The sequence below is a fragment of the Babylonia areolata genome, chromosome 1 (genome assembly GCF_041734735.1).
Source record: "Babylonia areolata isolate BAREFJ2019XMU chromosome 1, ASM4173473v1, whole genome shotgun sequence".
Classification (NCBI taxonomy): Eukaryota; Metazoa; Mollusca; class Gastropoda; order Neogastropoda; family Buccinidae; genus Babylonia; species Babylonia areolata.
In genome coordinates this window covers 38,294,041-38,311,888 of record NC_134876.1, presented here as the reverse complement: position 1 = coordinate 38,311,888, position 17,848 = coordinate 38,294,041, and the positions used below count along the sequence as shown (strand labels likewise).

At 37.8% G+C, this 17,848-nt stretch overlaps 1 protein-coding gene across 4 annotated transcripts in view; it reads right to left on the bottom strand.

Moving 5' to 3' along the window:
• The window catches only part of LOC143282666 (sodium-independent sulfate anion transporter-like), a 205,400-nt gene that overhangs the window by 32,026 nt on the left and 155,526 nt on the right, over nt 1–17,848 (bottom strand). For all 4 annotated transcript variants that reach the window (XM_076588336.1, XM_076588360.1, XM_076588344.1 and 1 more), the window contains 10 exons: nt 15,174–15,246; nt 13,103–13,153; nt 11,681–11,741; nt 10,561–10,616; nt 8,668–8,808; nt 8,055–8,113; nt 7,409–7,480; nt 6,322–6,492; nt 4,807–4,872; nt 3,253–3,346 (listed from right to left, as the gene is read on the bottom strand). In XM_076588336.1, coding sequence (XP_076444451.1) covers nt 3,253–3,346; nt 4,807–4,872; nt 6,322–6,492; nt 7,409–7,480; nt 8,055–8,113; nt 8,668–8,808; nt 10,561–10,616; nt 11,681–11,741; nt 13,103–13,153; nt 15,174–15,246 — 844 coding nt within the window. The remainder of the gene's footprint in view (nt 1–3,252; nt 3,347–4,806; nt 4,873–6,321; nt 6,493–7,408; nt 7,481–8,054; nt 8,114–8,667; nt 8,809–10,560; nt 10,617–11,680; nt 11,742–13,102; nt 13,154–15,173; nt 15,247–17,848) is intronic.

Below are 17,848 nucleotides of genomic sequence, written 5' to 3'. Positions count from 1 at the left end.
TGGCATTGTTTGGAACTGATGATAAAAATATAATGGATGATACTTTTGATTTAATGTTATTACGGGCAAATTTTTTTATACATAGGAGTAGAATCAATCAAATAAAACCAACTCTGCAAGCATTCCTGCTTGACCTCAAATATAGATACAAGTTAGAAAAGCATGTACACACAATGGAAATGAATTACTGTGATTTTGTTTTGTTTTTTAAAAAGGCTACCATACTCTGTGTTGGTAATAGAACATTGAGTAAAATGAAAACTGTCATCATGATACAGTATATGAATGATGCATGTTTGATAGAATTTATAACAATATCAGAAATGAATATACTGCAAAATTTGACATGTTTGTACATTAATTTTGATAAAAGAGGTAAGTTGCCACATGTAATTGATAACATAATTATATTAATCCTTTAATAACACTTTATAAAACCTCTGGTGCTCCTTGAAGCTATGTCATCATGAATGCATGCCATAATGTGACATTTGGTATCACTGTCAATGTTTCCTTTTTTTCTTGTTCTTTATTATTTGTTACTGTTCTTCATCTTATTATTACTAAGTATTATCATATTGAAAAATAACCCTTGTATCTCAACAAATTAATGATTTTTTTCAATGATCATTGATGGACCAAATGTTTTGCTATGTGAATGTTGAATCACACTGATGTCGTGAAATGTCTAAATATAACCTTGTGTACAAGGGAAAAAAAACAAAAAACATGTGGGAACTGAGTTTATCATAGACATGTAAATAACCACACAGGAACATTTTTTCATCTTAGACATGGAAGTAACCAAATGGGAGGGAACTTTGTTATCACAGACATGAAAGTAACAATACCACATGGGAACTCTTTTTATCACAGACATGGAAGTAACCATATGGAAACTTGGTTATCACAGACATGGAAATAATTATACCACACGGGAACTGTTTTTATCACAGACATGGAAGTAACCAGATGGGAACTTGGTTATCACAGACATTTAAGTAACCAGATGGGAACTTTGTTATCACAGACATGGAAGTAATTTGGTTATCACAGACATTTAAGTAACCAGATGGGAACTTTATTATCACAGACATGGAATTAACCAGATGGGAACTTGGTTATAACAGACATGGAAGTAACCAGATGGGAACTTGGTTATCACAGATATGGAAGTGACCAGATGGGAACTTTGTTATCACAGACATGGAAGTAACCAGATGAGAACTTTGTTATCACAAACATGGAAGTGACCCGATGGGAACTTTGTTATCACAAACACTGAAGTAACCAGATGGGAACTTTGTTATCACAGACATGGAAGTAACAATACCACATGGGAACTGTTTTATCACAGACATGGAAGTAAAAATACCACATGGGAACTGTTTTATCACAGACATGGAAGTAACCTGATGGTAACTTTGTTATAACAAACATTGAAGTAACCAGATGGGAACTTTATTATCACAGATATGGAAGTAACAATACCACATGGGAACTGTTTTATCACAGACATGGGAGTAACCAGATGGGAACTTGGTTATCACAGACATGGAAGTAACCAGATGGGAACTTTGTATCACAGACATGAAAGTAACAATACCACATGGGAACTCTTTTTATCACAGACATGGAAGTAACCAGATGGGAACTTGGTTATCACAGACATGGAAGTAACAATACCACATGGGAACTGTTTTTATAACAGACATGGAAGTAACCAGATGGCAACTTGGTTATCACAGACATGGAAGTAACCAGATGGGAACTTTGTTATCACAGACATTGATGTAACAACACCACATGGGAACTGTTTTTATCACTGACATGGAGGTAACTACATGGGAACTTTGTCATTACAAACATGGAAGTAACCAGATGGGAACTTTGTTATCACAGACATTGAAGTAACAATACCACATGGGAACTGTTTTTATCACTGACATGGAAGTAACTACATGGGATCTTTGTCATTACAAACATGGAAGTAACCAGATGGGAACTTTGTTATCACAGACATGGAAGTAACAATATCACACAGGGACTGTTTTTATCACAGATATGGAAATAACAATACCACATTGGAACTGTTTTATGAAGTAACAATACCACACAGGAACTGTTTTTATCACAGACATGGAAGTAACTGCATGGGAAATGGAGGTGGCATGAAGGAAATGCAGGAAATTATACACATGGAAACTGCAGATTCAGACATGCATCACATTCATTCTAGCTGATTCTGTGCAGCAGTGTGCATGCAGTCTGGTAGTTACACAACTTAGCTGCCACTTACCAACCACAGTTCACTCACTGCCAGCTTCAGGTTGGTATAAAGGTGTTAGAGCAATGGAAGTGACATTTTAAAAAAAAAAGAAAGTTAAAGAAGTTTATATATGACAACAGAAAGAAGAATGATTCAATTATTCAAAAAATCTAAAACACAAATAACTTGATTTTAAAAAGAAAAGGTATGAGTGCAAAGAAGTATGGCATGTGTCAAAAGTCTGCATTAAAACAAAAAAAACAACAAAAAAACATGCATTCAAAGAACATAATGCATCAACCCCTTGACTGCTGCTGATAAGTAATGAGCTGTCATCTCTCTGATATATGATAGAGCTAACAGGTCACGTTTTCAGTCACCAATCTTTATCTGGACTTCATCTTGGTATTGCATTACTTTTGTAAAAAACTGAAATTCAACTGCACCACTAACAGCTATGCTATAACTGTAATCCTGGCACTTCAAAGTGATGCCACACTAACCTCATTTCACTACAGACGCAACAGCCAAGGGGTTAAACTAATTAGAGGTGTTTACGTTTTCATCTCTTGAAATTAACCTTTTACATGTGCTTTTACTGGAAAGAATGAAAGAGCAAGAAATGGTGATTTTAAGCAGCCATAGTTCAGATCAGACCAACAGGCCATCAACCTGTCATGAGCACACACAAACACACACACACACATACACACACACATACATGTGTGCATATGAGCATACACACACACATACATACATACTCACACACACACACACACACATGCGCACGCTCATGCGAGAATCAATTACACCTCTTTTCGTTGCTCCAAAATCTTTGTAAAAACAAATTTCCTGAGATGCAGAAAATGATAGGAAACAAGAACACAAAACCAAACAAAAGCCTCCAAAAACCAATATAAAAGGTATATCAAAGAAAACCAGCAAGGTTCAAGCAATGACCACACAGACACAGAGGAGTGTACCTGAAAGGATGAGTTCCTCCATGGCCTCTGCTTCTGTTGCATACATCTTCAAATCTGGGATCTTTTCATTTTCTATCTCCTCTGCAATGTCAGGCTGCAAATCAAAAGAGCCCACATCTACATATATCATTAATACATACTAATATGAGTCACAACCATTTGTAATGTCAGTAATGGTCAGTAATGGCCAGGAAATGTGTTTATTTCCCCCTTATACACAGCAGGTTTGATTTGTTGTTGTGATCATCACTGATGGCTATAGTTGTCCTACAAGTTTAACTGATCACACTCTACATGGCACATTGATCTTCTGCAACATGCTTTTTGTGTGACTTGATCAATTTCTTTTTGAACAAACTACAGCCAGCACAGTCAAAACAGAGAGGTTCTTCCACCCACTTTCATCCCCATCAGCCATATCACCTGAAGTGGGTGTGGGTGTTACAAGTTAAACCCAAATGTCTCTAGCTAAAGTAGATATCTTAGGCATCTTAGCCATCAACTGTTCAGAGGAAAAGTTTCACTGATACTCAGCTAAAATCTGGAAACTAAACAACTCAAACTTCTGGATGTGGCAGGACTGAATCTGGACAAAGGAAACCAAGGACAGTTTATTCATGTTTGTTTTGTTGGTGTTTTTTTTAAAATGTCAGCTTGCTGATTTAGATTTGAAGTTGATTGTAAACAATGTAACATGCTGCAAAAAATATATGTTTTGGAACTGGATAAGTATTCATGTCAGACCTTCACCTAAAGCATGTGTTCTCAAGCCCCCACCCCCATGCCCCCCCCCCCTCCTCAACACACACACAACTTGACTTCCTTCATCAACTCAGAAACACCTAAGTGCATGACAATGTTTGAAGTTTCCAAGCATTACTCTCTTTTGATGACTAATATACTGGTGTTATATTGAGCACGCCCACCATCTCTCACCACTTCCTCCTCTCTCTGCCTGCTCCCCTACCCTTTTCTTCTCACCTGCTCTCCACATTCTTCACCCTGTGGTCTACATTTTGATAACAGGCCAACCCCATGCTTTTCTTTCCATTCCCCTCCCTAGACTGTGCTGTCTTCGGTCAGTGAGTATGCCATGGTCCCTGTGTCCAGTGGTTGGAACTTGGCTGTGTGTGTTGATGTGGTAACCAGTTTATCAGTGCACCGTGGTGAACGTGCTCATATGCTAATACAGTCTTTGTGCCTTCACTTGTTCCTCTCCTCCCCCAAAACCCCCACCCCCACGCCCCCACCCCCAATAATTTCTCTTTCCCACCTTCCTTCTCTTGGGATGCATTGCCGTATCATCTTTTGATTTGGACATCATCATGTTGGCAACTTATGGTACTGCTTATGCAGATTGGAACATGTTGCTCTCCATATTTTCTCTCTTAGATCAACCCGTCTCTTTGAGGAGGGAGTGTGAGTGTGTGCATCGTCTTCCTCGACCTACAATCCTACGTTTACCCTTCTTTCCCCCTTACTTTTTAATCATTCCTATTTTCCTCCCCCTTCTTACATTGTTACAAGACACTGTAAACTTAATTGTTTACTTACACGGACTTGACAGAGTACCAAGCGAATTCCTTTGCTGTCCCCTTCTGTGACCATGGCCTTTATGCCCTGCAACAGCCGGCACACACATCCCCTCTCAGCAATACTGACACTCTGACAGCACCTTTGAAAACCAGTCAATATAACCTGTCACACCAACATAAAGATCTCATCTCAGAAGGAATGCTCTTTACTTACAGACACATGAGTATTCTGCTTTGCATTTTTCTGTGTCTCTGCAGCTTGATGTGGGAAAGGAAGGTGCTAAATGGCTATCTACACAATAATATTCCCTCTAATAAAGAAGAAGATGAAGAAGACATAAGGAAATGAAGTCAGAAAGAAGACAATAGAGATAAAGCAGAGAAGAAGAAAAAACTTACAAAAAATCTGCGCAAGAATGCTGTTGACAAGAAAAATTATTCCAAAGTATGACGTACCAGGTTTGAGATGATACCTCCCACCACCACCTCCTTCCATCCATGTGGTGCAAAACTTAGAGAAATGCCATGTTGGCCGACCTAAGCTGCATCATAAAGACACAATGCTGTCCCTCACTGGCTGCACAAACATGTCCCTGTATTTCCATGTCACATGACGTCATAAATTAAAATGGGGGATGGTGGTGGTGGAAAGGAACTAAACCTGACAAATGACTGCTTTGTCTCCCTTAGCACCCTGCATAAAGAGTCCATTGTGTGCACAGAGTGCATCATTTTAATCCCCACAGTGGCCTTGACCACAAGCAATAAAAAATAGGACAAGGCACACACACACAAAAAAAGAAATCATGAACAATGTATTTGGTTTACATTCCTCCACCCTTACATTCCAACCAATCCCATCCTGTCACTTTTCTGCAGTCAGAACAAAAATAAACAAAGATGTCTATCAGATTTTTCTTGATATTCATTTTAATCTATCTGGAGAAGTAGCTACAAGGAAAAATGTATCAAAAAAAAAAAAATAATAAAAAACAATTGCAGACAATGAAACATAAAAAGCTATCTTAAGAATTACAGTAAACGGAAAAAAATGAGTAATGTTTGCAACCCCTCTGTCATTTTCACTGTCTCCTTTCCCCCTTTTCTCTAATTTTTCTTATTTAATCATGCCCATTTTTGTCCTACCTACTGAATCATGTTCCCAGTTATCTTTATTGGGTTAAAAATGAAATGTAGATATATGCATGTAGCTTTGTACAACTTCATCAACTTTTTTTCTCCTTCATTTTTCACTGTGTGAATTTCATGCTTCTCTTCCAAAGGAAAGAGCATTTTACAGTTCAGCACCACTTTTACCCCTACCCACTATTTTCCCCTCCATCTTACACGAAACATAATAGCAAAGAAAGGGGAGTACACAAAAACAACATTTGCACCAATTCAAAAACTGTTTCAAATCAAACTATAATATCTACAGCTCTGGCAACTGTAACTGGCCAACGGAAACTTTGTGTATAACCAAAAAAAGAAAAATAAATTCAGATAAATAAATAAAAGACTTTCAAACACATACATGCAAACTTGAGAAATCCAGCCCTGATATGTGCAACATGTCCAAGATGACAGCCTTGGGTTTTTCCTCTGCCAGAGCCAAACTGAGCACCTTGCTCTCAATGTACTCAATGGCAGGGAAAAACAAGCCATGGTCTGGCTGGATAACGATCACATTCTTCTCATTGGTCACCTGCACACACAGCAACGTAACACATGTTCCTGTCTTCTTTAACAGCCATATGATTTTTGTATCCAACTGTTTAAAAGAGTGCCATACAACAATTAATATATCCATTCCAACAGAAATTAAAATTTTTAAAGAGCATGTATGCTTGTGTGTGTGTGTGTGTTGTGTGTGTGTGTGTGTGACTGAAAGCCTGACTGAATAACATGGGAAATGAATGATGAGTGGCTAAAAGGCAGCTCTCAGTCAGCTCCTCCCAGGTTGACTGCCTGTTGCACAAATGACTCATAAAGCGCTTAGAACTTGGACTCTGACCTTGCACAGACACTATATGATTCCATATCAATCCAAAAAAATACTGAACATACTGTGAACAATTCTCCCTATCCCTCATCAGTTTTTATTGGCTCACTTTGAAAATATGTTGTTGTTTCTATCATGGGTTGAAAACAAATGATCCAAAAGTAAAGGATCTTGAGGAGATGATATAATTCAAATAAAAGACAAGTGTCTTTAAAATATGACAGAACTACAAAGAGTCATTATGTCATCAATTAAACTGCACAAAGTAGAAAATACTGGGTGTAAAGAGACCCTCTGAAAAAAAGGGAATGCTGCTTTTTTTCTAAATCAGCTGTTCGAAATAACAAACAAAATAAATAAATAAACAAACCAAAAACACATGCATTGGTTTTGATGTTTAAAGGGGCAAAGTCTACAGCTTTAAAAAAAAAAAAAAAAAAAAAAGTCTATTTCTAACTACTTTCCACACTAAAAGCAAAACTGGGACCTGTGTGAATCAAATGCATGGACAGACTAGTTTGGTTATATGTACCATTCAGAGTAAAACTTTTACACATAATTATATATGTATATATGAAGGACTGACTAGGGTGGAGTGAGAATAATACTGTGCACATACCCTGAGCTTTGGTCTGGCCATGGGGTAGAGGAGCAGCAGTAGACAAATACCAATACCGATCAGGATGCCATACTGCACACACACACACACACACACACACACACACAGAACCAGCTCTCATTGAAGTCAACACTACATTCAAACTAAATTTTTTTTTTTCCAAAAAGATATGGACACTTTTACCTCAAGAATTGTGAGCCAAGTAAATTAATTCAATATTTAGAAATATGAAAATACAATGCAACCTTTGGAATGATAAGCATCGGGTTTCGAGGCCTGATCAGTGCATTGGATTTATGTAAAAGTCAGGTATCTTGTCTTTTTTCTTCAACAACAGATGAGGTGTAGCGCATGAATTAGTCCACATGCTTTGACATCTTGAAAATGAAACTTAAACTAGAAAGATGTGATACAAATAATCCAGCATTTTACCAGACAGGTGAGCCAAACACAATTCAGCCATGAGAGAGATAAGCCAAATATAATTTCAGCTGTTTGAAAGATAAACAAAACATAACCCAACTGTTACAAAAATAAGGAAAGATGAGCAAATTATAATTAAGTTATCAAAAAAATGAGCAAAACATCTAAACTGTTAAACGCACACTCCTGGTTTCATTCACAAGATAAAACTTGACAAACTGACCTCTATTCCAACAGTCAGAGAGCAGATGAAGGTGATGACATGGACAAATAAGTCCCACTCTGAAAGACAAAAGACATCACACGCAGGCTTCAAATTTCTTTCCTTCTTTTCCCCTGCTAAAGCATGGTGTTCAATCACAACACAATGATTTGTTATGTGCACATTTTACTTTTGATGTTGCTGCACCCAGTTCCAACAAACTTCATGCACATAACAAACACATAAACACACATACACACATGCACACACACACACACACACACACACGCATGCATGCACACACAACACACACACAAACATACACACACAACACACACACACACACACACGCATACACTCACACACACACTTAAAAGCTCACTGTTTTGAAACAACATACCTATTAAAAGCAAACTAGTAAAACTGGATTCACAAGAAAACTGAATCCTTACGGGCACTGAGGATGAGCATATGCACTGAACACACAAAACACACACGTACATACCCCCACCCCCACACACCAGCAATGTTTAATCACCTCACAACACCAGCAATGTTTACACCAAGCCATTTCCAATGTATTTCTTAGAACACTTTTACAATCTATATTCCAAACAAAACTGTGGACTCTCACTGTTAGTGCGCCACAGAACCAGGAGAATCTTGTAGTCCACCATCTGTATGACAGCCATGATGATGACAGCAGCTAGTGCTGACTTGGGGATGTAGTAACAGTATGGCACCAACACCTGCAAAGCCAGCAGGATCAGAGCTCCTGCATACAAACCATTGTCATTAACCTCTCACATCTGCTGGGCTTTGGAGGATTCAAGAAAACAACATCAAAATCACAACTAGATTTACCATTACATTTGCATCAATTATGGTAAATTAAGTGTTGAAATTCCCTTAGATATCTTCTTGAAAATGTCCTCTGCAAAAAGTTAGAATTGGGGTGAGTTTTGTCAAGGTCTTCGGTGTCAGCAGATTCATGTGGTACTGTTGTTTAAGGGATCTGGTCTCCACTCAGGGGTGCAGGAGGGGGGGAGGGGCATACTCACTTAGTCTGCCTTAATGACCAAACTATTACTGGCACCAACTGGGGTATAAGTAGGTAATGTCCTAAGTACAAAATACATCAAATCAGAACAGGCACTATGAAACACCACTTAAATGATTCAGTGGCAGTGCAGTCTCTGGTGTGGCTTCCAAGTAGCCTAACATCAACAGTTCCCTGTGGACTGCTGACACTGGGACTGTGACAAACCCTGGTGTTGCAGTTAACAGGGACTTGAAATGAGCACATGGGAGAAATGCCATTGAAACAGTGATGATGATGGGGCAGTTAAAAACACACACAAAAACAATAAAAAATTTAAAAAACAACACACATTTCAAGTTAGAATGAATTTACTATAAGTCTTAACAGAACTTGTTTGCTTTCAAAAAACAAGTTAGTTAGAATACAGGCTTTGGATATAAATATCAATTGGTTAACAATCTTTTGTAAATATTAGAAAAATTAGGACACCCCATGATACAATGAATTTTAATCACCAACAGTATTCATGTCACATTTTCTACAAATGAAATATTCACTTGGAATTCCATTTATCCACTCTGTTTCAACTGATGAACAATAATTATTACATCTAGATTTGAATAACAGAATTATGTTTGTGGTATGCAACTGACCAATACATAATAATGAAATCATGTTTGGACTATGCAACTGACCGGTACATTTTTCTCTCTTAAATTGTTTTTTACAGTGCTTGCAAAACACTCATTCATTGCTTAGATGTAATGGTTTTGCCCACAAACATACAAAACGAAGCAAAGCATATATCATGGAACCAGAGAAGTGGCAGTGGCAACAGTATGTCTTCTAAAAGATAACAAAACAAATAAAACAAAACAAAATAAATAAATACAAACTATGGAACCAGCATCTGCAGTTCCATGATACACAACCTACACCGACTCACTGAGATGCATACACACAGCTGGAAAAACCTTGCTCATGGTTTTAACACAAAATCAAATGATGTAAAATATGAATTGTCAAGGGGGGAGGGGGGTGGGGTGGTGGGGAATGGTCACTGGAATTTGCTATATACACAGCATACATAAATAAGTAAAATGGTACAGATCCAACACATGCAGCAGTTTCTGCTCAGATACATACTCATAAAAGACAGATTTCCTCTTTTGTCAATCACCACTAAATTGTGCAGTAGTACAGGAAAAGCCCACAACATGAACATTGTAGCTTATTCACTCTACAAAGAACACAACTGCTGACTGAGATCGTCCAGAACAGATAGAAACACAATATACATTAACAATAACAACAATAGTAAACAAAGTGAAATGAAATGAAATGAAGTAAACGTTATTATTTCATTAGGGTAGTGGAATACGTATTACTGCTTCTGATCGAAAAAGAAAGAGTCAGACAGACAGACAGAGACAGACAGAGAAAGGAGGGAGAGATTTACTACTCAGTCATTCAGGCTGCACTGACCTGTGAAAAGGCCACCAGCTGGAGTCTTCACACCGCTCTGTGAATTGACAGCAGTTCTGCAATGAACAGAAAAGCTTTCCAATCAACTTTCAACCAACTGACTCACATGCAAAACATACCATTTACTGTATGGCTGAGCTCACATGATGGCACACCCTATGAGGACAAAAAATGGGGTCCAAAAGTCTACACTGCCATGAGCTTCTCCCAGTGTCCCTCACCGAAGTCAAGATCAAGGTGTATATCACTTTGTGAGCTGTTTTTATTCTGATTTATCGAAAGGTTTCATTTGTTTTCAAAGCCACAAATATCATACTTCTAGGGTCAGAGGTTGACCTTCATATAATTCTGATTCATCACAGTGTTTTGACAAAAAGTACCCATAAATTTTAATTAGGCACACCTTATTATAAGGCGTTATGTAGAGCAAAAAAGTATCACTTTATTCTCTGTAAAGTATGGTACATGAATGTATTAAAGATGACCTGACAGCCATCTTCACAAGCGCAGAAACCTGACAGAAAAATTAAATGAAAAACAGCCAGCTACTTAGATGAAGGTAATTCAATCACTTTTACTTTTAATCCTAGTTTCAAAATGTTTTTTGAATTTATTTAGATTACTAATCCAATCTGAGAAAACACACACATGCAGCATGATGTATATTCCAGAAAAGAAAAATACTTTGTTTCCATTGAAACTCTCAAGACCATGACATTTACACAACACAATTCAAAGTACTATTCTCAGAAAGACATAATAACTTTATCATCAAAGAGACACAGAGAGAGAGAGAGGTGGTGGGGGGCGGGGTGGGGAGGGGGTAGAGGAGAGATGAAGGACACTGAGAGAGACTGACAGAAAGATGCAGAAAAACATTCACATTTCCAAAATCATAATCCATACCGATAATTCATAATGTTTGTTAATCACAAACATTTCCTTGAAAGGGGAACTTTAACAAGTATTTTGAAATATTCTCAGCTTCATTTATCGATCTATCTATCGATCAAACGATCGATCTGTGTGTGTGTGTGTGTGTGTGTGTGTGTGTTGTGTGTCTGTGTACTTTACATTTCAGCTGAAAACAAACACAATAGTGACTTAATTTTCCTGTTACCTGGAGAAGCTGCCGGTGATGGGGTAAGAATGGACAAAGGCACTTAAAATATTGGCAGCACCTGAAACAATGACAAATCTAATGCATTAATAATCAAGTGAGAGCTGACTGTTGAAAAAAACAGAAGACATAACACCTTTCTACTTCAAACAAAGTAAAGGTACACATCTTCACCTCAGTGCTGCTTAACTGATACTATCCCATCAGCTGGCACACAGACAGAGTGGTTGTCTAGTGGGAATATACCTGACTAGGAAGCGAGTGTTTACGGGTTTGAGTCCTGCACCAAGACTTATACTCCCCCTTTCCATCAGACCTTCAGTGGTCGTCTGGGTATTAGTCTTTCAGGTGAAACAATGTGCAGCATGAACCATAAACTTAGTGCACATAAAATAACCCTTGGGTTGTCTCTGGCAAAACAGAGCTGAAAAGTCCACTCTGTCATTATTTGTAAAACAAATACAATTGCAGATCCCCAAAAAACGTAAACAATCCTAAATTCGCACAGAAAAATCTATTGTGACAAGATGTATCAAAACCAAATACAATATAAAAGGTACAGAGAAACAATCCAAGAGACATCCACTTTTTCATTCAAGCATCTCCAGATTCATATTGACTTTTTTTTCTTCCCTAGAAAACATTAATTTCATTGGTTATTGTGTTGTATATTTTATGTATCATATCATATATATATCATATGTATTATACATCTTACATATCATATGTTATGTGACATGTTTTCTTATGAAGTCTACATTTTATTTATAAGGCTATTGTTGTGCATAATTACCTTCATAAATTATTTTGAGTCACTGCAGTGTAAATATATTTAACTTATCTTATATTTTTGTGTCAATGACATGCAGTTTTTCTTACCTAGTCAACATCAATTTTCTTATATTAGTTATTGTGTTGCCTATCTTTACAACTGTTCATGTTCTAAAAGTGATTGTGCTTGATGTGCATAATGCTGTATGTACTTGAGCCAAAAGACAAAGTTGTATCATATCTTATCTAATTGCCTGTAGTTGTTTGTCTTGTTTTGTCAGTTGAAGGATACATAATTGTTCAGCCTTTAATGATATAATAGTTGGTATTGTTTGTGAGTAAATAGTTGTCAACTGTTTGTTTGTTTGTTTCATGTTACTAACATTAATTGATTTATCATTGCTTTTTGCTTAGCTGAAAACAAGGAACATTTCTGTAAATGCACCCATCAAAATAAAAAAAATAATTTTGATATTCCTTTTGCCCTTAACGAAACTTGTAACAATCTAACACAACAAAAACCACAAATCTGTACAACACCAACATTAAAAGGCAATTAAAAAAACAAGAACACACACACGCACACACACACACACACAAACACAAGCACATGCACACGCATATAGACAAGAGGATCATTGTGTCACATACCTATTGCCAACAATTCCTGTGTGGCGTCTATCTTATAGTTGTTCACACGGGCTGCAAAAAAGAAAATAGCTGTAGAGATTGTTGAAGAAAGAAAAGGAAGAAAGACAAACCAAAGAAAGAAAAGGAAGAAAGACAATCCAAACACCCAATACCACTGCAGAGGCCAGGAACAGAGGTCATTATACAGAATCTGGAAGGACAGATGTGAACAGTTTTCAAGCATAAAACAAGTGTTGCTTAAAAATGATGATGAAATTCTGCTGTTGCCATGTTGTTTTCATTTACTTTGAAAGTCAAATGTAATGTGTTTTTAGCAACACAGTGAAAATGTCAGTATATAATGAAGTTGCTTTATAAATCACATCTTCTGTAATTAATGAAAATTTCATCAAAATAATATTATCACAAACCAATACAAATGCTACTCATGTGCACACACACCCCACACACACACACACACACACACACACACACACACACATTCCAAGATGCAGCAAGCAAAATCAGAATGAAAATAAAAGACTATTCTTGTTCACTAAAAGCTTTCATCCCATGAAGAGACTGATTTCTGGTAATTCTGCATGTCTGTTACAGTTTGCAATAAATGCCCAAAACTCTCAGACATTTTACCATATAACTTATATCAGCATAATACACATTGTGTCAATTTTTTCTCTTATGATTTAAAACTTACAAAACTATTTTGTAGCGACTATTTGTGATGTATTGAATCAAACATGTCTTTCCAGTTAATATGTGCAGAAGGCTTAGATAACTTTGACAAAGTGTAAAGTAACAATATACACAGATATATAGATAGATAATTAGATAGATAGACAGATACATGCATGCATGCATCCATCCATCCATCTATACATAAATACATAAATGCATTATCATGACTTTCTGATTAAATGATTTCCCTATTCAGATTTATAGAACATATATTAAATCAGCTTTTTTCTTTTCTTCTCTTTTAGTATGAGTTTTAAGAAGATGCTATTATTCAGTCACCATTGTACCTCGGGTTTCAGAAAACCAAAAATAATTCTCCAAGTGTAAAAACATATTGTTACACTTGGGTCAATTGTTATATTCCAGTCCTGATGTTCAAGATCCAGGGAGGGTGACTGTCAATGTATGCCATGAAAGAAGAATCAAGGAATCATGTTCAGTGAGTTATTCTACATGTAGTTTGTAGATTGGAACTGTTATGGTGGCAGTGATTGTAAAGAGATAATATAACCTTTCATGCAACGTAAAAATAAAAACACAACACTGACAATTAACATATCATGTCCTGTGTGCAAAACAAAAGTGCTAAATCAACTACTCTGTTCATGGTAATGTGAATGCACTAGCTGTTATCTGAATTAAACATGCCATAATAAGTCAGACCTGCAGAAATTGTCAATGACTATTTATACAACTGTGAAAACATATGTACATCTAGCCTTTTTCGTGAGTATTAATAGGCTGTTTTGAAGGTGTACATGATAAAGAATAAAGCAGGTTAATAATAATAATAAATAGTATCTATATAGTGCTAAATCTTGTGCAGAGACAAGCGCTTTCACACCAGTCATTCACATGCATGCATAACTCTAAAACTGAAGAAACTGAAGACAAAGAAGAGGCAGGGGAGGGGGGCTATCTTGGGAGGAGGTGGGTTTTAAGGCCAGACTTGAAAGAGCTGAAAGCAGAGACCTGATGAAGTGAAAGAGGAAGTTCATTCTAAATGCAAGGTCCAGAGACAGAGAAAGAACGGCAGCCAACAGTGGAGTGTTTGAATCTGGGTATGGTTAAAAAGAGTGGATCTGAAGCCAATCGTAGAGGTTCTGCACTTTCTGGACAAAATAACAATAGCAACCTGAACTGTTTCATTTGCATTGATTTCTCTGGTTTTCGTTTTGGTTTTGCTTTTAGTTTGTATGAAAATAATAATAATTAAAAAAAATTTGCTTATCTTTTTGTGAACTCTCATTTATAGCACATTTGTTTTGTATGGATTTTATATGCACCTGTCAATCCTGACAAAATACGTATATGGCCAGATTAAGTATCCACTCACCAAATGCTTTGCCAATGGCGATAGACTCCACAAGCCCCAACAAAGGCACAATGATAAACCCTGCTCCAATTTTCTGCACGCAAAACAAGCAATGAACTTACCATCATGACTTGAAGGGCATACAAAATCATGTACTGCTTACCATTCCTCTTCAACTTGCATAAAAACAAATATGAATGTATGGAAGAACAAACCTTGGCACATCCTATCTATGAATTATCTGGGTTTATTTTTTTTATTTACCCTTGTGCAAGCTGATGGGAAATGCTGAGCAGGCAGTGAATTGAAGTATGTGGCCTTGCAGGATATAGAGTTACTGTACCTATAAATTCTTATGTATGATTACTGTCAATACTTTGTGTTCTCAACCTCATTGCATAGGGCTTTAGAAGAGCAACAAAAAACAAAACAAACCAAAAAAAAAAGAGAAACATTACCACTCACTTATATCTGTGCATGCATGCAAACACACGCAGATGCATATGCAAACTTCATTTGCAAAATTCCATTTCCAAGCAAAATGCCTGGGAAAATGTTATAACTCCTCTCATCCATCTCTCCCTTCCTACTACATAACTGATACCATCCATGACTACTGTTCTCCAGGAATTATCATGCAAAAACCTCCAGTCTGTTGGCACAACCAAAGCTCTCATTTGTGCATTTGTCTTCTCAAAACTGGATTATTCAATTCTCTGGATTGAATATAAACTCTCCACACATTGCTTTCATGCTTTCTCTGGTTCTTCATCTGAATAACTTTCTGATCTCCTCACTATTTACATTCCAGCAAGACAACAACATTTATCAGACAGTTGGATTCTCCAAATTCCCTCTGTTATGACAAAGTCCTTTGGTCAAAGATCCTTTGCATGCACCACCCCTTAGCAGTGGAACTCCTTGCCATATGAATTAATACACTCCCAGTCCCATTTCCAGCTTCAAACCAACCTCAGGACTCATGTTTAAAACTGCCTTTAATTGATTTGTTTAGAACTGCCTTTATCTCCTGATGCCTGTGACAATGTGGGGGTGTGCTTGTTTCTGTTTTCAGTGTGTGTTGTTGAGGTGATGTGTGGAGGGGAGGGAGGGCGAGTGGGACTGATTTGTGGGTGTTGTAGTTGGGTTTTGCAGTGTTTAAGCGTTGTGATGTATGTGACTGGTTTTGGATGTTTTAATTGCTTTTGGGGTGTTTACTATGACATTGAATTTAGTATGTACTTTTGATGCATTGTCATAATTCATTATGTCTGCTTCCAACCTGCATGTTTTGATGGATTATATCTATCTATCTATCTATCTATCTATATATATATATATATATATATATATATATACAAAATGATAATAATAAGTAAGAAAATGCAGGCTTACATGGCGCAGTACCCCCATCTCAGATGGGGCTCACCACACTTTACAATAAAATATACTAATTTAAGATTAAAAGGAGGAGTTTGTATTATACTCCATGTTTGGTGTTACATATACTTACCATGTCAAACTGATGCAAACTAGGCCTATTGGTTTGCTCTGCTTGGCCAAATTTCGCGCGGCTAACAGTGAAAAGACGGGCCCACCCGCTCTCAGCCAATCAAACGCCTCTAAAAACTATAAGCGCTTAATCATTCCGTGGCCATGAACAAAAATGCCCCATGAGAACCACGGCGGAGACGCTGGGACGGACGGGCGGGCATTCGAGTTTGACATGGTAAGTATATGTAACACCAAACATGGAGTATAATACAAACTCCTCCTTTTGGTGTCATATACTGTACCATGTCAAACTGATGCAGAATTTAAAGCAAATGGAGGAGGGCAACGCCTACTGGTTCATATGGGGAGCCCTTGTAACTGAGACGGCAGTGTTAGCCGCGACAAAGGAAATCCCCTTGGAACCGTCAGCCCTGGTCATACGGAAATTCCTGAGGTAGAAGATGATGAAGGGATTCTCAGACCGCCAGAAGGCTGCCTCCAAGACATGCTGCGTTGGCACTGAGTGCTGGAAAGCAGCCGAAGTAGCTATGGCCCGCACTTCGTGTGCTCTGGGATGAAGACAGCTGATATCCCTGTGTGCATGAGAGTAGGCTCTACGAATGACTTGGGAAACCTGGCGGGAAATGGTGCCTGCAGCGATGTCTTTCTTGTAATTCTCATTGAGGGAGATGAGCAGACACCTCTGAGAAGAACGCCTATGGCAAAACCTATCCCAATAATATTTGAGACATCGAACAAGGCAGGTGCCTATCCTCATCATCTTGGGCAAGAATATCAGACAAAGGTCTGACCCTCAGAGAGGGGGAAGGAACCTCAGGGTCTTGGTTCTTAGCCAGAAACTCTGGAAGGAAACGAATAGTGATGGAACCATCTCTGTGGAAGGCCAGATCTTGTGGCATTCCACTAAGCCCATGCAGCTCACTTCTACGACTGCCTGTGGCCAGCCACAGAAGGAAAGTGGTCTTGAGGGTGAGGATGTCAAAAGGAATAGTCCCCAATGGTAGGAAGGGCTGTTTTCGAATGAAATCCAGCACCAGGAACGTCCCAGAGGGGCACTCTTCTGGGGTCTCTAGCTTCCTTCAGAGGGGCACCCCTAGCCACCTCTCTGAGCAGGCAATCCGCTTCAAAGGCGGAACCACCTAGCTGTTTGCATTGTGGTACAGAAGGCAGACCTGTACCCT